We start from the raw sequence: 23,431 nt of genomic DNA, 5'->3' as shown, positions 1-23,431 counted from the left end.
TTTTTTCATTGATTTTTGGTCGTAGTGACGCGTAATCGCAGTCAGTTACTATATTTCACATTTAAATATTTATACAATTATCTTTATATATTTATATGTGACGCGTAATCGCAGTCACATTTTTTGTTTCACAGTAAATCAAAATTAACCTCAATCAATTTAAAAAAATCTAGAAATTTTGACGTATCTAATTGAATTCTTTTTTTTATGGGGCCTCAAATTAGGAACTGCTTCCCAAAAATGCCAATAGGATTAGAATAACATTAGCACAAAACAAAATATTTTTTAATTTGTTCACTAAACGTCTATGTTTTTTTGTTCAGTCAGCACTTAAAGATTTTTTTGAAGTCAGGTGACTTCTCTCTGTCATCATCAACTTTGTCGTCATCATCAAGGCAGTATTTCCTTTTTTGGTTTTCTCGTTTGATCGGGTTTTTGACATTTTCAAGATCGCTAATTTGATTGATGTTGTGATAGCCAGTATCATTGTTGTTTCGCTTCACCAATACAGATACGGAACAATTTTTTGTCGAAGTAATGAAGCACTGTCTATTTGCCTCAGCCCTAAGTTCAGCTTCAAACTTTGGTAGTCGTTCATTCAAGAAAATAGGTTTTTTATTCAGGCTGTTTTTTGCAGTTTTTAACTTTCGTCTGGCCCCAAACACTCTGTCTTTCTCGTCGAAATAGACAAACTTGCAAATAACTGAGTCATATTGATGTCCACTAGCAGTTGCCGGTAAAATATGACATGCTTTTATTCTGTTCTCAGTGAGATTTATCTTCAGAAAATTGCTAAAAAATCTCAAGGTATATTTCAGTACATTTCTGCTATCTCTTGGATCAAAAGGCGGATTGCAGATAATTAGGCAGTCTTTGCTCGTGTACCTTTCTTGTGCTCTCAGGCGCTCATTCATATCAATTTGCATTTTTTCAAGATTTTTTATTTTATTTTCCCGTTCTTTGTTTTTTGCGATCAAAACTGTGACCGAATTCTGCAATTGATCCACCTGCTTCTTCAGTTGACTTGATTCACCCTCCATTTCCATCCAGCTGTGAGTCGGGTCAAAAGTTAATTGTAAAGAGGATAAATACAAACTTGTAAAGAATACGAGTAAAAAAGAGAAAGAGAAACAAAAATCCGCAAATGAACTGTTAATTATTAGACAATGGCCGTTCCCAGTTCTTACACACGAGCTGGGTACATGGTAGAAAACTAGTGTTTTAATATAGAAATGATTATGCAAACACGTTATTAGATTTAGATATGCTAGTGTTGAGTTGGTTCTAAACGTTCAAGTTTTTGTTCATGAAGATGCACGTTTAATGTGCTATTGAAGGCCAACTTGAAAGAAAGAAAGCGCAACTGATCTTGAAAGAAAGAAAGCGCAACTGTTCTTTATAAAGATTCATTTTTATTACATTTCATGATATAACGACTTGAATATAATTACAGTTATCTAGAACTTGCCAGTAAAAACATTATGAATCTCGACAAACTTAATTCCAAGCAGCTTCTATTACTCCAAACTCTAAAAAAGTTTAAATGCACTCTAGCTAGAATTTGCAGTTAAACATTTCTAGAAACAAGGCGGCTCGTTATTGTGCGTTTGCACATGAAATTCCGACCCGAGCTGATCTACATTTTTGACTTAATTGTCAACCCAATGAAGAGATAACCAAAAATAGATGTTTGTGTTTTAAAATCTGCCATTAAAAAGACTACGAGAAAAAAACAAACAAAATAAGCAAAACTAAAAAATTAACGGCAAAAACTCAATATCTAAATGCAGAAGCACCTAGTAAACAACGTCAATACACAATCAGTTAAAACTTTAACTGCAAAAATTGTCTTTTATCTTAAATATAGAGCAGATTAGACTTTTCCCTAATGAGACTTGGCAAAAAGGTAAAAAATAAAAAAATAATGAGGCCAAACTCAAAAATCTATCAAAATTTTTTTAACCAAATATTTTCAAACGTATTAAAAATTGTTCTCTATACTAAATAGTTCTCGCTAAACTTAATAAAAAGTTATTATAAAACTGATACGATCTGTCTTTGGTTAGACTAAGCCAAAGAAACGGATTAAAGATGCAGAAAACTCAAGAAATTACAAACCATTTGCAAAAACACAAATTATTGAAACAATTAAAATCATTAGCTATTATCGAAATATTATTTTATTGCAATTGTTTTAATACAAATTGAGCTAAAATTATACTGATCAATTAAATGGTTCAGTTGGGACTCATTTGAAAAAAAAATGGGGTCTGTTATTACGCGAATATGGTAAAAGAGAAAACAAACCACAAATATTGACCACTCACAAAACGTTTATGAAAACGCATCTTGTCCCAGAAACAAACATCACTTACGACATAATTTTAATAGAAAAGAAAGTTTAAATTTTGATTTAAAACGATTTTGATGGGACCTGAAAAGAACAACAAAAACTATACAAAAAAACCTATACAAATAACAAAAAAAACTCAAACAAATAATATCATAAGTTTTAGAACTATCATTATAGAATGAGTGCAAAGAGTAATATCATTCATTCAATCCTCAATGTGAAACTATGAGACCTCTCAGCATTTTACGACTAGGTAAATGATAAAAAAAAAACAGAAAAATTTTAAAAAAAGAGACAAAACTGTCGAAGCCATTAAAAATGAATTTCTCAGAAGAAACGTTTCTATTTTCAATTAATTTTTGAAAACAATAGGGTTCTGCTTTCTTTAACTATAAGATTTCAAAAAAAATAACAAATGTGAACAAATATTTAAAACCACCAAATTGAGAAAACCCGTAGTATCAACGTTATTAATATCAATAGCTTTCAACAGAAGGCAGCCAATACGCTAGGTTATGCCTAGATGAGAAGAAGATTCTTTTTTGTTGACAAATCCTCAATAAGACATCAGATTAGGTTTTTTGACTATGAAAACATTGTCAAAAACCAAAAAATCTTTAGAAAAATGCGAGAAGAAATTGTCGAAGCCATTTAATTCACCAGCTTCTATCTGAAAACTTTATCCATGATTCTGCTAACGTCTTTTCTGAGCCAATGGAAACTATCAATTTTAGGATAATGCGACAAGATTCGAAAAAGAAACAAAATTGTGAAAAAAATATCCAAAATTAGAAGAAAAATATGAAAACTAGTCGCATCGAAGTTTTAAAGCCAATAAATGAAGATAAAACAGTTAACCAGTTTTTTTAGTTGCAGTAAAAAAGACGGGGCATTTTTATTACTGAGACCGTCTTAGAGTTCGCCGAAATAAGTTTAAGATTGGCAAACCTTCAAAAAATTTTTTCAAAAAAATTTTTTTTAAGCCTCAACAGCCATTAGCTGTCCTCTAAAGTAATAAATAGGTTCACCTAATGCTCATTAGGAATACTTTGCAATTTTAGTCTTTGTGTCTACCTCATAAGACTTCAAAAGTTCAGTAAAATCTCGTAAGCAAAATCAATTTTCATTGAAAATTACGAACACTCAGAGTCGAAGCCAAAGAAAATATGAGCGGTTCCTTGAAAGCTAATTTTCCGTTCATTAGGCATCGTTGGGCTGCAAATGAGTTTGTTATTAACGGAACCTCGATGTGAAAGGTGACTATTATCTTTAAGACTTAAAAAACAAATATTAAAATTTTTCTTAAGAAAAACAGCTCTAAACAGAATTCGATTTTTTTTACAGTAAAATTCCCTATGAGACCACTACTAGTCTTTTTAATCGCCTTTCGTCTATTGGGAACACCAAATTGATGCATTTTGTAGCGTGAAAGATAATTTGAATTAAATTATTTGTTAAAAAAATGCTAATTCGAACAAAAATTGCGCTAAAAATGAACAAAAGTGAACCACATATCCCGTGTTCACATGAAACTTTAAACCTCGATATCTCCACGAAAAGAACCAAATGTCAATCTTTTTAATTTTGAATTCTTCGCTTGACGAGCTTTTGAATGATACCACTCACATTTCTCTAGGATAAATATATCGATCGGCGAAAATTGCCTGAACAAAAAAACCCATTTGAGTATATAGTTCCCCCCTCACAAGTGGGGTCGGAACAATTAAATTACCAAAATTTCATATTAGTCTACTTGAAAAAGCAAGAAAATTTTGCAGGCGGAAACAACTAGTTTTTTGCTGGTAAATACCTGCATTAATGACCACCGAACAATTTAACGAATTAAAATTTTGATTTACTGTTCAATATATTGTATGTCGTTTATAGTTGTTGCGAGTGAATTCGAGTTCGATTACGATGGAATAGACGAGAATCATCAATCACAGGTGTTCATTCTTCCCACCAGGTGGAGTGAGGCATCTAGACACTGTGCATCTCACAGGTAAGCGCCTCGCGTCCAATTACAAATAGTAATTAAACGCAATTCGTTTATACTTTACAAGAAAACTCAACTTCAAAAATATTCAAAATTAAGTACTAAAAACGTTGAGATGTCACTGGATTAACAATTATTTTGAAAAAAGGCAAAATATTGAAGAAATATTTTTTGAAGCTTTGAAGATATTTTTGTTATCTGTTTTGATAGTTTTGTTTGTTATTGTTTTATGATTTGTAATTTCGGTTTCATGAGTTTTGTAATGTCTTTGTTGTATAAAGCGTTAAATTATAGTTTTCATTTAAAAACTAAACACAGCGGCGATTTGTTTACAACCCCATTGATCCATAAGCTTTCATTGAGTAAGATCTTCAAAAAGTTTTCCTATAAGATACCCGTAAGGGCTGCATCTTCTTATCTTCTCCGATATGACAATTTTTTTGGTAGAAAAATTTTTTAAAATCTAGGATGTGCTAAGAAGACCCTTAATCCTGTAAGAACTGATAATAAATAAAATTTATTCTGCAAGATCATGATCTTGCAGAATAAATTTTATTTATTATCAGTTTTTACAGGATTAAGGGTCTTATTAGCACATCCTAGATTTTAAAAAAATTTCTACCAATTAACTTTACTAGAACAATTAGCAAATGATTGTCGCCGCCAACGGGCGGGCCAGTAGCTATATTGAGCACACATTGAGAACCGTTTCACCATCAAAAATGCACATCAAAAAATCTATTGAAGATCGAGACAAATATTGAATTCTAAAAAAAGAGAGAGGCTCGGTAATGTTCCTTGGCACATAATGTTCCAACCCCACTGATCCACATTTTTACTTAATTGTCTACCAGACCAATCAGAGAACGAAATTTTCAAAAATACACATATTTCAGAAATTAATTAGTCAATGAGATTTAAAAAAATGTCTGAAACCCAAATCAGTAATTGCATTAAATAATGCTGCATTAGACAATCGATAGATAATGTCTTTATTGATTTTGTTTTTAATTACTTTCAAAACTTAAAACTTTTTTTATTTTGCCCTTTTGTCCTATGTTTTGTCCACTTGTTACTCAGTCTCAAGAACGACCGGTCCCATAAGTTTTCTGGAGCTGTAAAAGTTAGTTCGTTTCTGATGCTCCACTTTCATTTGATGCCTTATCTAATGCTACTTAGCTTTCCCTCTGGTTTTTTTGGATTCCATGTTTTGGTTTTCTTATCAAGCCGTTCTATAAAAAATAATATTGATTTTTGGAAATAGTTAAGGTTTGTTTTTGTGTTTTTGTTGTTTATCTCGTCTAGTAGTTTCATCAATGACAGGTCTTAGCAGCCCTCCAAAGTAGCAGTATGCAATTCACTGTCTCGCTATTTACTGATCCCAATGGCTCCACTCGAGTTGCTTAAAACTCTATCTAGTACTTTTAGATGAAAGCTAATTTTTTTGACGTGTGTGTAATTATTTGTGTGCGTGCGTTTGTGTTTGTGTTTGTGTGTGTGTGTGTGTGTGTGTGTGTGTGCGTGTGTGAATGTTTATATTCAATTTACTATTTCACATTTTCATTCTCTTATTCTAATTGATTTTGCTTGCCTCAGTGGCATACTGTTAGTATTAGAATTTGTCATTCAATTCCGTTTAAATCAAAATAATGATGATTTGAGTTGATACTTGAGACTTGCTTGTCGGGCCTCTGTTTTCGCCCAAGTATAGATGTTGTTGATTTTTGATGTCAAGCAGGTTCTAAAACCATTGCAGTCTCAAAAAATGTGATGTACAATTATCTCGACAAAGCCTATCTTTAATAAGAAAATTGCGCATAATTTTGGTTAAAGATTATGACTGAATTACTGCCCGTCGGTAGGGAACGAAACTTCTTTAGCAGAAACATCCGATCTTGTTTCAAGGTTTCCAGTTGATTTCTTGTAGTTTCTGTTTGCGTCTTTTGCAAGATGAGGTATGCCAGCAGCACCCAATTAAATCTTTATTTCCTCTTCTTTTTCAAAAATTTTGAAAGATAACATAACCGAAAAAAAGTTTACAAGTCTTCAAAATAATCAGGAATACATATTGAAATAATCAAAATAGTAAAATAATCTTCTGGTTATTGATTTTTGTTACCCATTAAGCTGTTTTTTCCTCTATATTTGAAAATGAGACCCGAATGGTCCTAATTGTCTCTCTATTGGTAAATTTTCATGCTGACCTTGAGAACCCAGAAATCTGTTAAAATACCTTTTGAAAAAAATTTGCTCTGTTGTTCTTACATTAGAAGGTGGCATATTCCATTTTTTTATGCTCTTCAAAATCAATGATCTTTAAATGTGCTTATTATACTTTGGCGTTTTATTATCAGCTGTTTTGTCCGTTTGTTCTTTTTTAACTGTTTGCGGTTTGCATATTTTCTAAAGGTTTCTGATGTTATCCTCTGGTTTCAGTCTGCGTGAAGTTTCAACAGACTAAACTTTGAAACAATTAAATCAGCTGGTAGGACATGCGATTTGAGAAGAAGATCACGACAATGATCAAATTTGCGACGAATATCACACTTTAATGCCCCAGCTAATCTGTCAATTTATACGCTGTATGTTTTTTGCTGACAATGTTTGTAAAAAAACTCCAAAGATTGACAAATGAGATTGCAACTTGATGCAAGCTTCTTTTTCATAATCAGTACAGCTCTATCTACAGCACATCAAAATTAATTGACGAAAAAACCGCAATTTTTGTATACGAGAACTGTCAACCAATCAAGAATCTGCTCTCAGCTATTGCTCAATTCCTAATTGCCCCTCCCCCCATCGTGAACAAAATTTTTGATTTCATAGAACGTGTGAATAAGCAAATGCGCTTTTCTACTTTGGTAATGGCCATTATAATTGAATATTGCTATTAGATCTTATAAGATCTTATAAGATTTGCAATGGTCAATGACTAGGGATTTGTTACCAGCAAACATGCGTGTCTGAACCGATTCGAAGTGAGTGTTCAACAGAGTGAGAGATCGAGTCTGGTTGGAGACACACGCAGGTTTGGACACCTAATCAGACCTCGATACATGAGATACAACTTCTTCACACTCATGTCTCGCACCAATCGAATCAGTGAGTGATATTTTGTCACGACAATATAGCTGAATAAGTGTTCACATGAAATCCCATCACACAATTTTTTGAAATAATGACAGACTCTTATATGACATTATGTGACATTATTGAAGACGGTAAATGGTTAAATGCTTATAATTCCTCTTGGTTTTATTGAAAAGTTTTCGCCTTGTTGAAAAACCATACAAATGTTTTTTTTATAAATGTTAGAAAATTTTTCCAATTCAATAGAATGAAATTGTACAATTTTAATGCTCTCAATAATTTTTGTGCAGGTTCTGCATTATTAGCTAGTATGACTTTAGTATGACAACTAGGAAATCATACAAGTCGTCTGTCTATATACTCTTGTACGATGCACTTTTCCCTACAGTTTGTAAAATTATTTGTAATATCTGCTTCTGTTTGTTCCAAGACAATTTTCCGAGTGTTGGTTACAGATTTGACTTAGTGCATTATTTGATATTGAAACTGGTTCAATTTGGAATTAACCTGTCGTGCTCACTGGGCGTGTTCAAGAAGTCAAAGTTTAATATTTATTCGTTATCCCGGGTCACCACTTCTTAGTAGTCATAAAAGGGTCATATATGATATCATACAAATCATAACGTATTTCCTAGTGCGATCCTTGTATGACTACTAAGAAATCATATATGACTACTAGGAAATCATATATGAACCTTGTATGACTACAAAGAAATCATATATGATCCTTGTATGACTACCAAGAATCAAACATCTATTTTTCATAAATTCTTAGCCATTTATGTCTTTTAAAAATTTCATCCGGCAAGGACTCACGTACGTGATTCCCCGGCATCACTTTGTGATCCGCCAAAAGACCCAAACGTACAATATCATTTGCAAAGTTGGGCATGCAATTAAAAAGTAGGTTCAAATACATAAATAATGTTCTGATATTCTCTAAAGCCAGCTTATACATATAAATGCTTGTTTATAAAAAAAATTGGAAAAAAATTTTGAAGAAAATCTGAATTTCATTTTCGGAATATATTTAAGTTGGAAAGTTATTCTTTTCGCCCCCACAAAGAATCGAATAATGAATCAAATGCGAAATAATAATTTGTTATGTCCTCTGACTACATTATACGGGAATTTGTGGAACCAATCAATGTTTTATGCATCATATATGACTTTGTATGATTTTCAGGAAATTTTTTCAACATCAAAAGAAAATGAAAGATATACAGTTTTTAGGCTTTGAATTTTTTTGTATGATCCCTGTATGATTTCTACGAAATCATATATGATCCTTGTGTGACTACTACGAAATCATACAAATCATATATGACCTTGTATGAATACTAGGAATCATATATGACCTAGTATGACTACTAGAAATTGTGTATGATGAGCAACCCGGGATTATATATATATATATATATATATATATATATATATATAAATATGTATATATATATATATATATATATATATAAACATATATATATATATATATATATATATATATAATGTGTATATATATATATATATATATATATTATATTTATATATATATATATATATATATATATATATAAATGTTTACATAAACAGTTGTACCTAGATACGCACGCAAGCACGCACGTACACACTCACACACACGCACACACACACACACACACACACACACACACACACAAACAAACACACACAGTATATATTACTAAAGATTAAAAAATGAAAAATTTTTGGTCTTTTTCCCAAAAAAATGACGTTAGTGTGGTACTGCAATTTGGGATTTTTGAGGACCATTTGGTACCGTTTGCGGCCTAATATGATGTTACCGGAGGCTGCTTGCTTGTGAATCTTTAGTCTGGGAGACCCTTGGATCCGAAAATCGGAAAGCTTTCCCATGCAATTTGCACGTTTGGAGAAAAAAGAGTTTCCCCCAAATGCAGCCCTGTCTGGGAAAATAAATTTTAGCAGATGTTTTATTTTACTACAATACTCATAGTGAGCAGCAGAAATCTTTTGTTTAGACTTATGTTGTGCTTATCAGAAAGAGATCTATAGGATTTTCGGTCGTGGCTTTGGACTGGATCCCCTCGAATACTTCACCAGACTCACCAACTTCTCTATGCAGGGCAAACACCTCAATTGGATACATGTGAGTTTTATTATTTCACTGACAATAACTACCTTACCGCGTTATACAGACTAATGTCATGTATGACTTAGTATGATTACTATGATTCTTTTATGGTGTTCAACCCGAGTTATTGGGATGATAAGTACTTCCACCTGTAATTATAAGAGTTTCACCGATTAATTGAACTGTGAAATTAAGTAAATTCCGAATCTCTATCACATTTACTGTTATTCTGATTTTAATGAAAGATTAACTCAGGCTCAATATTTGCTGATGCCGAAAAGTTTCTTTTCTTCATTCCAGTTTGGAATCCGCGGCTATTTTTGCAAAAAATATTATCCAATCATGTATGAAGTTTTCACTGCTTAAAAGCTCGGATGTTTTCACCGCTGTCACCATTAATCTTACACGACTTTGACGTTGTTTATTACGCTCGCACGGTGTTTTTGTGCTCAATGGTGTTGAAATGCCAATTTGAGCCTGCAGTTTTATCAAATTGTAAACAGCAGCCAGTTTTGGACAAACTCTTACTTTTTCGAAATTATTTTTTCCCTCCCCAATGATTGTGGAATTTTTATCGTGTAAGATCTGACAAATTTCTGACAAAACCATCTTGCTAATAGCCTGTAAGGGGATGCATCTTCTAATCAGATCTGATACGACGTTTATCAGATCTTATACGATAAAAATTCCTCTTATAAGATCTTACACGATAAAAATTCCTCTTATAAGATCTTACACGATAAAATTCCTCTTATAAGATCTTACACGATAAAAATTCCGTCTTATCAGACCTTGCACGATCAAAAATTTCCTCCTGTATAAGCTCCTGATGTATGGTATATTCTTCATATTGAAGACAATTCAGAGTTCCTCTCAAGCAGTAGCCGAAAAACTATAGCATGCAACACTTAAGTGTCAGAGCAACAAAGAGAAAAATATCTTATACTGTCTTTTAAGACTTATAAGATATTGTAAAAAGATTATTTGAGTGGCAGGGGCTTTCTCCGATGCGGTGATTATCAAACAAGGCTAAAATTTTTTTTCAAAGACCAAAACTATCTTGAACTGCTAAGTTTAGCCATAGTACCCAGTTAAGACTCACAATAAAATTGCCGCCTAAACAGAATCAACAAGCATTTTTTTGTTTCATATTTGGTTAGCTGACATTATTGGTTAGTGTCATATCAGATCTTACACGATAAAAATTCCAGAATCACTGGGGCTCCGTCTTGCGAGGTCTGATATTTTTGTGGATTTTACCAATCATGATTTGTATCAATTTTGATTAATATTGTTCAACACCATTTTTGAATTGTTGTATAGTTTTGACAACCAAAAAGTTAATAAAGTCTGAAAGGATGAAATGTTTCATTTATGGAACTGTTACTTCAGGACATTTTTTTAGTACAAACTATCTTTTTCTGGATCAATTTCAGCGGAATTTTTTACAATAATTTCAGCGGAATTTTTAATTTCCAGATGCGGAGAGAGTTATGACAGGCTGCAGATAAACTCCTCAGCAAAAATACTTTTTTAGTAATAATGTAGAAAAACGGTTAGTCAGTGATATTGACTTTGTCTCATAAAACATAATACTGGAAACAAATGTCATAAAAATATGCTATCAGTAAAATTAAAACTTTGATCCGCTTAGCATTGATCATTAACACATTTATCACAGACAACTAATGGCAATTGCTGAAAGATATAGAGCAGATCTGTTTTGAAAGAAGACAAGATAAACGATCAATTCAAAATGATAAACAATTATTCCAGTTGGAAGAGAAAAAACTCCAAAGTGTTCGAGCACTTTAGAAATATGCAATATCTAACTATCTAAGTATGAGTTCTGAAAATAAAATTTGCGGTTCCTGCCCGATTTTTAAGAAACTTCTAACACATTTTTAGTCTCATTCTCTTCTATTAAAACTTCTAAGCATCTCATAACACACAAAAATTTGGACGATATGCGCAGTTTTTTTTGCAACCCATTATTGTGAATAGAATTCCCGATCAAGCAGAATTTCAAAATAAAAACATCAAAAACAAAGTGAAGCGGCACAAAACGACACAGAAAATATCCCTTTAAGGGTCACAAGGAAGCAAATGAGACGATTAACACTTGCAAATTTAAAAGGGGCAAGGCTTATCGTATAATGACTACTATCAAGTGGCACATATCTTGTAACTGAGTGTGAACTCATAAACAAAAAAATTGCACAAACTTCGTATAGCAATTATTTTGGACGAGTATGAATTTATTTAACTCTTTGCGTCAATTCCTAACAATGGACTGACTTCCGAAGTATTTTAAAATCTTTGCATGGTCATTGCATGATTATACTACGAAATCGAACAAATCATTAGGACTTCTTTGATTACTAAGAATCATATATGAGTTATTATGATTTGTAAAATTCGATTTTTACGAGCCACCCGTGAGAACGAATTGGGTTCACGTCAATCTTGTCGTTTTTAGGCTGAATATCGAGCAGAACATTGCTGCAATGTCATTTTGTCTGTGGGTTACGGCCAGGGAACTCTGGTCATAGGAGGGAATGTCAATTTTGAGCATCCTTTCGGATTCCCCTTTCACCTAGGCAGGGAATTGGCCATGATACCCGACAACAGATTTGAAGAGTATCTGAGATATGATTGGTTCATCTCCTACGTATTCTGCAAAGACCAGTTTTGGATTTGTGAACTAAATAACATACAAGAAAACAATTTCCGACGCCGACTTAGATCGACAAGTGCATTTTCTCACAGTAATCAAAATGATTTTTGCAATGTTAACAAAACTATAAATTTTAATCGGTAATTCAGAAAATTATCAGTATTATTCAACATAGGAATCGTTTTGAACCTGACAAGATGCCTAATTTGCTTCAAAAAGGATTGATCATCAATTTTTTTCAGAACAAAAATATTTTTTGCAATTAGCATTGTATATTATTTTCCAGTGAAGATTGTCCATATTACTGAATTTATGGTGAATTAAACTTTTGCATGAATACAGTTATCTCAAAAATTCTTACGCTGATTTTATGAGAAACCTCCACATCGTATTCCATTTGAACAAGAATAGAGAAACATGAGAGAAATGAGTTCAAAGCTGAATCAATAGCGAAAGAAAAGTGTGGAAAAACTCGTAATTTATATTTTTGTATCAAGTTTCTTTAAGCAAATGTTTATAATGGGGAAGACTTTTTTCGTAGTCAGCGACGCAACCATAAACGCAGTCTCCAGGTTATAGGTCTTCTTTCTAACCCCGATGAATTTCTCGGGAGAGTGAAATATTTCAGACCAGGAGAAGAGTATATTTAGAAAAAAAAACATCACTTAAATAGATAAGACTCTCGAATGAAAGAGGCTGGAGCAATTTTTTATATACCTTTAGTTAAAACTAATTAAGCATGATCATTGCAGTCCTGTATCAATTATCTGTCACGTTTTTTTTCTATATTTTTTTGTAATCCTTTTTGCTTTTAGCTATCACCAAAGTATTAAATATTTGGTGGTGAAATTTGAAAAACTTTTTTGCAATCCTGACTTATGAAAATGCCCTTATGAGAATATGATAAATTGTGATGTTTATAGTTTTAAAATCTTTGTTTAGATAGCTTTGACGACAGATTATGGCTGCAGGAAATTTTCCGACAAATTTTCTATCTGGTCACTGAAGTTAAAATTATTCATTGCATTTCGGAATTTTTTCGTTCTTGACTCGACAGCTTGATTTTTTTGTGTTGCTTCGCCTTTTTCTCCCTTATTATGGTATCTATTTGAGAAGTCTACTTGCATTTTTTCAAAAAATAGCTTATTAGAACTTAAAGTCGAATATCTCAATTTTGAAGAACAAATTTGTTATTATCTGGAAATACAGCCCTAGACATTTATGAAAGCTTTCAGAATCATCCCTTTTGAGCCCGATTGGACCTTTAGATGCAAAAAAGTGGGAAGGCAAAAACGAAATCACTTGAAAAACAAAAAAAAAAACTTGTTCATGTCTTATTCTGCGGAAGTCACATAAAATCAGCACATGAGCGCACGTTGATATTTACAGAACACGTGTCAACCTGTCGATATGTCAATTAACCGATATAAAAGGAAAAGCCTGTGCTGAGCTACTTGGACTCAAATAGAAAACTGATAATCATATTAATACATGATAAGTATAATAAACAAAAATGAGTTGTGATATTTAAATTATTACAAACTAACAATAGTGTAATTAATATATTCGTCAGTTAACATTAAACAAAATCCTGTATATGTGCATTAGTGAAAATTCCATCACAATTTTCTGTACGTTAACTTCAACATTACTTAACTTTTCTAGCCATTAACTTTGTACGCAAATCCGCTTCGCTGAGGTTCCGTTATCCTGTCTAACATAGCTGAAATATAGATGCCAATTAACCCACTGTTTTGGATAAAAATAACAAACAAAAATTTTTCAACAAAAACCTAAAATTTCCATGTTGTTTCAAAGGTTCGCAAAAGCCCCGTAGTTTTAGTTGTCAAAACATTGGAGGGAATAAGATTAAGTTGAAAGCAATGAAAGTAAAACAAAAAGGTTCTCTTGTTTTGAGCGCTTTACAAAATCATACGTTGGCATCCTAGCCTAAAATGCATCTTGTCATCACATCTTAATTATTCAAACGTTCCCATTATCAACAAACTTTATTTCTCCGCAAACTTCTGCGAAAATGGTAACCGTCTTAAAACTCAAGTTTGATGAAAAAGTTGGCACGAAAGAAGGTAAATGAGTTTTAAGAGTAGCTAAAAACGAACTTCTATTTTTAAAAGAAGAATAGAGTTCTAATTAAAATTCTTTTATTAACGCCTACGTGTTTGAAAATTGATAGCAAAAGGGCCTTGCAATGACACCAACATAAACGGATTAAGTCGCAAATGTTGCGGGTCCATGTGGAATTCCATTTTGCTTCCACGATTCCCCTGAATCTTTTCTATTAGTTTCAGCAAACTCTGAGAGCATTTTTCACCTCATTCTGATTGACTCCCAATTCGAAAATAAATGTAATTGAATTTGTTTTGTTACCAAGAAATCAGTCAGATCAAAATGCAGCAGAAATTTAAATAGTTTCAACAAATCTTAAATTTTTTTGATGCTCACGATCAGATCGAGCAAGACAAAAAAATAGTACCAGAAACTTTCCACGTTACATTTTTTGATAAATTTTTTTTCAGAACAACTAATTTGAAGCCTTCAAGCTTTCTTTCACAAATGAAGAAGTTTTGTACATTAGAGGAAATTTCTTTCTTGTGAGTACTCTCCATTATTTTGATTTATCTGAAGTCAAGAATAATACTTCACCGATTGGTCAAAAAATAGATTTTGCACTTTTGTTAAGTTGATTGAAATTGGTTGCCAGAGAGGAAGGGAACTAACAACTGATCAAAGTTGAAATTAATATCAAAAAGCGACTGATATGAGATCAAACTGGTGCCATTTATAATTCTGTATCTGTAATTAAAAATTGTTCATTAAAGGTCGATGAGCCCTCTCATTAATAAAATAAAAAGATAAGACAAAACTATCCAAAAATCGAAAGGAAACTTGCTAAAACTTTTTGAAAGCACTTATTATAAAAGACACAGAACGCAACAGCTTCTGAAGGTTACAATTGCATCAAACTATTGAGCCCTCAATGACAACCATCGAGACCTGTCGTCAATTAGATTAGGCATTGAGACAGCAATAAGTACAAAAAAACTAGCAAAACGAGAAAAATCACTAAGTTCTTTTCGAAAAAATAACAAGCGTATTAGTCGCAAAAAAGCAAGAGCTATGAACAAAAATTAACAGCTTGAATTGATACCTTTTTAGTGACCAACGAAACCTGTCAATAATGACACAAGGAGAATATTACTGCAAAATTGAAAAAAAAACTCGCGAAATTCAATAAAAATTTGATAATTATTATTGAAATCAATTGGCGTCAGAGTCAAAAAAAGCACTAGCTTTGAACAAAAACATTCAAATTGATAAATATAATCCTGTCATTGATGATACTAGCTGCCCTTTAATGCATTCAAGCAAAGATTAAAAAAGTGCAATTAGAACACATATGTACCGCCTTAAAAGCACTGAAGGAGAAGAATCTCTGAAAACAGAATTCAAATTGACGCACCCGAGAAAAAATCCACCTCAAAAACCGCCAAATTGTTCAAACACCAATTTTTCAATCCACTTTATAGGTATTTTGGAAAAAGTCACGCCTGAAACCTACTCGATTTTTTGCTCCCTTTACTATTTCAGTGTGACCAATTTCGCCACTCTAATTTGACTTCTCATTAACGTGAAAAAGCCGAAAATATCGTGAACCGGTCTCAAAAAAACAGCGCGCCAATACAAATCAATTTCTTTGAATTGAAAAAACGTAGCAGGACAAGTCCTGACGTACAATTGAAAGAATTTTCATTGAATAAACAAAAAACTAGACCTAGAACGGACTATGGGTGAATTGTGGAAAACCATTTCTAAAAAAATCAGAAGTTTTGCCGTTCCGTCTTTTCTGTCGACTTGTAATCTATTCTCATTAACGACAAGTATATCTTTTCTAGTGAGAGGCAAGTTGATTTTTTTAGTTTAGGATTTGCCTGATGCTATTTGGACTTAAGATTTTTCCTTTTTCAAATAAACACAGATGCCGAGTTTTTAATGTAGTTTTTGTTTGTTGCTGTTTATTGATTTTGATTCTTTGTCTGGTCTTGAAAAACGTCCCAAAAGGGAAAAAGGGAAAACGTGCCACACTACACAAATTTTATATCTCTTTTGCTGTTAAAATTGGATGAAAAAATCGAATAAATCATTAATTGAACAATTGATTGATCATTGTTGCTGGCACAGATTTCTCACATTTCAATTGTAAATGTCAACATAAATGTGCTCAAAATTTACGTTGATGGAATCTTGAAAATGTTGGTTTCAATTTCTTCGTTTTGTTTGTCTTTGTTTCACATGAGGCCCCACGATCCGCCGAAGCAGCAGATTTTTACATTTGAAATAAGTCTGTTAAATTTAAGTTAATTAAGCGCATGAATTCAGTGTTCATTTCCTTCGCCGATCGAATTTGTTTCGAATTAGTTTCGGGCGCAGATCAAAATGTCACAAATTGAGAATTAAATTTGAACATTTCCCCAGCTATGCTTGGTCGATTTTAAACGCATCAACTAAAAATAGATGAGGCCTGGAATTGTGAAAAAAAAAAGAAATGAATTTCGCTTGACCTATGAAGAGACGCAGGCACGAATCATAAAACAAGTTTGGCTCACTTTTGACTACGGTCTTCGACTTTTGACTCGGTCCTCGAGTTAAGTTAAGTATTTACCAAATTCTGGACTTTTGGTCTTTTCATAATGATGAAAAGCTTCTACTAGGGATTGTATTTTTGACATGTTTCATCTTTTACATCTAATGGTCTCAGAACGTTTGTATTAGTGGGATTAAATTCGCTTTGTTGAAGAGTAAAGAATGTTCATTATTGTGCATTAGTTTACAGATTTGTTTCTTGTTACTTGTATCTTAAGGAGTCACCGAAACTTGTGGTGAACCTCACCGTCATTAGAGTTATCTGCAACAGACAGACTAATTGGTCATAAAATTTATTCTCTAGACTGAAAGACATCGCTAAATAACCCACTTTGTGCTAAACTAATTTCATTAGTTATGTTACCGTTGTCAATTTAACTTTGAACGGCTCTCTTTTTATCGAGAAACCTAGGAATATTAACTGCAATATCGCATGCAAAACGCATAAGCCATTTGAATAAATATTCTCCACAAAATTGAAAAAATGTTCGATTTATGTTTGATTTATGTTCGAATTACTAAATTTTACAGCAAATAAATCTGAATGCCCAGGATGAGATCAACGACCAGCAGAGGTATCGGACAGGGGGTGCGGTGCGACCCAGGTCAATGGTATGGAGAAAATTTTGAACGCGGTTTTCGTCTGGCCAGTAGCGTTTTCTGGTCTGTTCGGTGTGGCCTATACCCAACATTCGTCCGTTTGGTCTAGACAAAATCAACATTTCGGCCTGTTCGGTCTCACCAATAACCTTATTTCAGTCTGTGCCGTCTGGCCAATACCCAAATTTTTGGTCAGTTCGGTCTGGCCAAAATTCACTTTTCGGTTTAATCGGTCTGGCCAAAACCCTTATTTCCATCTGTTCCGTCTGGCCAAAACCCAAATTTCAGTCTATTCAATCTCGCCAAAACCATTATTTCAATTTCTGCTCGATCGGGTCAATACCGTCAATTCTGTCTTTGGGACCAATTTTGTTTCAATATATATCAATGACCTTTCGGATTTTGTTTAAAAAAATATTCTCTTTGCTGATGACACAGCAATCAGTTCACATCGAAATAGACGTTGCAGACACAGTAAGAAAACCATTTCTGATTTTGATTTTCAACATGCAATCTAATTCAAATATTTAAGTGTTATTGTTGATGACAAATTGAATTTCAAGGAGCACTTTTCACATTTAACTATGAAATTCAGTTAATTTTTATGTTTTTTTATGATATTTTTTAAAGGATACGATATACGTTCATATAAAGTGGTTCTTGTGGATGAACGAAAATATGTCTCACTGCAGTCTAGTGACTCTGAGGCTCCAGGATCCGCTAGTGTTGCAATAGAACCGTCATCGAGTGCTGAGTCTTCAACAATCTGGGGCCTCTCATCTCAGTATTATTACTTGAGTGTTCGCGCATTCTTCGTCACTCCACTCATCTTTTATTGCTGTACAGGTTCACTGTCTCTAGGTGATGTCAGTGTATGAATGGCATTATCTGATCGCCATTTTCCCAGTTGTTTTGATTCCTCGTCTACTAGGTCGAGCGCCTCAGCCTATTTCAGATTCCTTGATGATCTGATCTCGAACTGTCATTATCCCGCGTGAGGTTTGTGTGTACACAAAGTATTCCTTGTCACCCTTAGTGTAATCCAAGAACTTTCGTACCAGTGCTTTGGGTTCTAGTTCGTAAGTCACTCTTTCCCTCATCCTCAGAAAAATAACATAACCATAGATAGAATCGATCACTGTTTAACAGCTTAGACTTTGTGTTTTGCGTCAATTCTGCTGGAAAATCTTATTCTCTTTGTCGTAAATGTAGATTTTTGATCCTCGTTTAATGTACACTTGCTGCTCACCACATAATCATGGTAAGTTCTGAGTCAATGAGCAAACATTTTGCCATCTCCATCAAAGCCCTGTTGCACCTCTCAGCTAACACGTTCTGTTTTGGCGTCTCTGGTACGATGCTCTTCTGTAGACCACTTTCGTCTAAACATTGCATCGTCTTGTCTCAGCTTCTTGAGCGTCCATACATTGAGACAAACATTCTTCTGCCTGCATATATTTGTTCTGCTTTATTCAAGTTGAAATCCTGTGCTCTATTTGGTTAGGAAAATCCACAATAATGAATTTTGTGTACTGTTCTGAGACCAAATTTCGTATTGATATTCTCACAGCAGCTCCACTCTGAAAATCTTTTTCAGTTGCTTCTCTACTAGGAATTCAGCCACTCCCCGTACTACCCGTACTAGAGTATTTGTGATCTTAACTAAAATGTGAACTTATCTTCGAGTTTCCCCACTGTCTTTGTTGCACTTCTGACAAAATCAGATTGAATTAGATGACTCAATTGTCCGCACCACTTCTTTGCACTGTTATGTTTAACGCTGTTGGAACCCATTTTGAACTCTAAAACGCCTTAGTGAAAGGTTCTAAACAAATGTTTTCCTAATTTAATATTTGTCGAGTTCACTTTTGGAGTTTCATCCAGCTGTATTTTTTTCAGAAGAAAAAAACGAAAAAATATTTTTTTCACTCCATATATTTCTGAGTTATCATATCTTAGGTTATGCTGATCCTCGCACAGTCTCTGAAAATATATTAGAATGAGTTACATTGGGACAGACTTCTGACCACTGATTGAACAGAAACAAATAACGTGAACACGTCGATGGTTCTAACTATTCGTTCTGAACAGCGACTGTCTACTAGCTTGCCTGCTGTTTTCCGCCGATTAGAGCTGTCAAGTTTTTGTCGTCAGGTTAAGACAAAATCAGACCCATCGTCATTGAATATTGATGGACTCAAGCATTTTTTCCTGAATACTGCGCATGGTTGAACCTGCCCTTCACACTTGCTGCATTGCATTATCTTCCTCCTACAGTATTTTGAAAAACATCCAAAAATCTCAAACGCAAATCATTCCTTCCTTTCGTTGCGTTTTACTCAACTCTGAAGTTTGATACCGGGTATGACAAATCATTCCTGTTTAACAAATCTTTCATACCTCATTGGCGTAGCATTGAGCAGAAGGCGTTAAAGAGCGTCTCTGAGACAGCTTCCTCTGCTTGTTGAAGCAGTGCCAGCAGCTTCTGTCCTCAGATAAAGAAGCTGTTCAAATCTTTCCAAATCTTAAGCTGCAAGCGATCCAGACGTGCGAGTAAATCCTCCACCTTCGTTGTCTCCATACTTCAAAATTTGTCGTTCAAAACCTACCAAATTCTTGCTCGAGCTTCTATGCGTTGATATCCACACAGTCTTTTGTCATCAACATCAGGTTGTTGCGTTTGAGTCAGTGCCAGATGACACCAGCGAATGATCTTTTTTCTAGATGCTTACAACCTCCTTATCAAAAAAATCTTTCTGCAAACTTGAATATATTTATTCTCTTTCTTGTGTGTCCCATTGACAATTAACGCATTTTCTTTGGCTTGCTCCTCTGTCCTCAGCAGTGACTTGTGGAGCCCCTTCGTCTGCATCAATGTCTTGTGTTCTTTGTGTGTATGTCAAATATCTTTTCTGTCTGTCAGTCCAATATGATTTGAGCAAGCGAGAAAAATGTGAAAGAAGATAACTCAAATGAGAATGTGTCAAAAAATGAGACTGTTTTAGAATTGAAATTTGTTACTTAAAAGAGCCGTTCCCTAAGGTGTTAGCGGGTATAAGCAGTCTGAACTACTGTAAAATAGAACCAGTACTGGTTTTTAACTAATATTTTTTACCTGCAATCCTAGTCTGCTAACGATTGATCAAAATCTCCTGAAATTGGGAATCTATTCTAGCCCATTTTAATGTTCGATTTTGCTCCTCAAAGCGTCTTTTCTCTATCCAAGAAAATTTTGCACAAGTGGAGCTTCTTGTCAAGCTATTCGAAGATTCCTTTTTGCACAATTTTCAATAAATTTTTCCTGCTAAACTTTCTGACAAACTTCACCTTTTTTATGTATTTCCGCAATATAAAATTGGTATTGCTCTTCGAACAAAAATGAATACAACGACAGTCAAGGCATGGTATATACATGACGTAAAAAGTTTTTGTTTAATCAATGTTTTTGAAATACTTTATTCTTTTTAATTTTCGTCTATTATTAATAAGCATTGTAATTGTTCACATCAGTTAGTGCATAGAAGAATTTATTACACTCATGAAGTGTTCCATGTCCCGAAAAATAGTCGAAGTCAAAACAGGTGCAGACAAAACAAAGCCCCAGCCCCCAACTCGTAGACAGGACACTTTAGCTCTGAATTATTAAAAATTACCGTCTTAACTATGAGCAGATCTTTTTTCTGATCATGTTACTATATTGAAAATATAGATAAATTTCCAGGGTGACTCCTTTGCTCATGCATTGGAAATTTGATAAATTTTATTGCTCAAATTTGTTCCAACTGGAACTCTTATTGTAACCCGTAACACTTGAATGTTTCTGGATATTGTAGAGCCCTATTACGTGAAAAATTGAGCAAACCAATTTTAATTAGTGTTTGTGAGAAAGAAAGATAAACTTTGGATAGTTACTTTATAGGGAAAATGCATTAAACGAATCAGTCATAATAAACAATGATAGTTAAAAAAACTTGAAGTCCCAAGGTCCGATGAGGCATGGCCAAATAATTATTTGACTAGTTTAATGGTTCCAACTATAAAAAACATTAAAATCGTGGCAGTGGTTAAAGGATGGAGGCTGAAAAAAATAGGGGTTAAATAATACGGGTTCAAATAAGAGGGTTAAAATTTTCTTCTTCAGTTAGCGTTACTATTACTAAAGGCAACTCGTCAGTCAAACTCGAAAAACAGAAAAATCCTCTTGTTTTCGTTTCCATAAAATGATAGTGTTTTTTTGCTTTTCTCCACTAAGTGCTGGGTATAATAGAGAACATTTAATTGAAAAATTGGAGGCAAAAATGAGTAATAAAATCCGTGTATGCAAGAACTCAAGTTAACTATTGGATAGGCACTCTATAATCAAAATGCCTTAAATATAGTATTTATAATACACAATGATTGCTAAGCAACTTGGTGAGTAATCTAGTCAAAAAGTTGTTCATTCTTTGGGAGTTTTAACAAAATCTAAATTTAAAAAAGGGTATTTTTTGCTTCTCAGTTATTTATCAAAACTGTTTAATTGTTTTGAAAAATAGTTAAAGCTACCACTTTATTAGGATTTTATAACCTAAGCATTAAATTCCTCCAATATTTGGGGACCAGAAATTTTGTTAACGCTCGAAGTATTTTTTGCCCTCTTTGGCCAATATAATTTATACAATATACAATTTTTTCACCTCGCTATCTTTTCACCCCCTAATGATTCAGACTGATTCAGACATTTCACAAAGAACATGTCTTGGAAGAGAGATGCCAGAACTTGAGTAGAGGATCCAAGACTTGAGACCTCTCTGGGCAGAAATAGTCCAAAAGTTGGTTTTTCTGTTCAGAGCAGAACCCAAGTCTTGGGTATACCTGAGCAGAGTTAAGCTTGACATCAGCAAAATATTATATTTACCATTTGATGAGGGCAAATGTTTAAACATATTTGCACTCGATTACAAGTTATCTGTCAAAAAATCATTTGCCAAGATATTTCCTAGATTTGTCCTCCAAGACATGGGGCCTCTCTGGGCAGAGGAAAGCAATGTTTAGCTTTCTCTGCCAAGCTTCATAATCAGTTTTTGCTGTTCACGTTCATTGATTTATCAATTATCCCCGCATAAGAATTCAAAAATGAGTTTTTTTATTTCAAATGAGACCAATTGTTACGTACTATGTCACAAAGAGAAACAAAACAGGAAACAAGAAGAACAAGTGAGAGTACGGAGGATATAAAGAAATTTGAAACTATCTTCCATAACTTTAGGAGTTCACATGATATAAAGTAATAAAATTGGTTTCTGAAGGAACTTTCAAACACATAACAAAAAGACATGCAATCACATGAGGAATTACGTAAACAACCTACTTACTTCGGAAAATAATTAGTTTGCGCTGAAAAAAAAATTAAATCATTTTGACTAGCTTTCATCGTCAGCTGAACTTCGAAGCGGTTCCTCATTGGGTTCTCAATTCAAATAATGGAAGCAGGTATTTGTATTTTAAAAAACTTCTAACTTTAAAAGACTAGCAAAAAAATTATTCTTTGATTTAGTGGTTCTATGAAACTAAAAATCAATAAAAATTGAGAAGTTTATAACGAGAATATCAGAAAACACAGTCATTAGAAAAAAGGATAAATTTTCTGTAAACAATTCAATGTCTTATCAATTTATACCTGGTTGACTTTAAATTAGAGTTTTGTGGCCCTCAAGGATTATTCCATGTCCAGAAAACACAGTCCCAGACAAAATAGTCGCAAACAGAAACTAGCCCAAGCCCGGAACTTGTATATAGGACACTTTAGCTCTGAATTTTTAAAAATTACCATCTTAATTATGGGCAGATCTTTTTTCTGATTATGTCACTACATTGATAATATAGATAATATTCCAGGCTGACTCTTTTGCTCATGCATTGGCAATTTCGATAAATTTCATT

General features: G+C 33.5%; 2 protein-coding genes across 2 annotated transcripts in view; both read left to right on the top strand.

The window, feature by feature from the left end:
• Window positions 1-23,431, top strand: part of LOC142344531 (ras-related protein Rab-11B-like) — a 450,398-nt gene that overhangs the window by 320,174 nt on the left and 106,793 nt on the right. The window lies entirely within an intron of this gene.
• Window positions 1-23,431, top strand: part of LOC142344970 (uncharacterized) — a 53,886-nt gene that overhangs the window by 3,966 nt on the left and 26,489 nt on the right. Inside the window, exons 2-8 of the mRNA XM_075397054.1 lie at window positions 4,241-4,355; window positions 7,300-7,451; window positions 9,458-9,585; window positions 12,050-12,387; window positions 12,789-12,819; window positions 17,441-17,521; window positions 18,202-18,375. Coding sequence (XP_075253169.1) covers window positions 4,241-4,355; window positions 7,300-7,451; window positions 9,458-9,585; window positions 12,050-12,387; window positions 12,789-12,819; window positions 17,441-17,521; window positions 18,202-18,375 — 1,019 coding nt within the window. The remainder of the gene's footprint in view (window positions 1-4,240; window positions 4,356-7,299; window positions 7,452-9,457; window positions 9,586-12,049; window positions 12,388-12,788; window positions 12,820-17,440; window positions 17,522-18,201; window positions 18,376-23,431) is intronic.

The sequence above is a fragment of the Convolutriloba macropyga genome, chromosome 8 (assembly GCF_964194025.1).
Source record: "Convolutriloba macropyga chromosome 8, txConMacr16.3, whole genome shotgun sequence".
In the NCBI taxonomy this organism is placed as follows: domain Eukaryota; kingdom Metazoa; phylum Xenacoelomorpha; order Acoela; family Convolutidae; genus Convolutriloba; species Convolutriloba macropyga.
The sequence above is the reverse complement of the archived record's forward strand: the minus strand, read 5'-3'. Positions and strand labels throughout refer to the sequence as shown.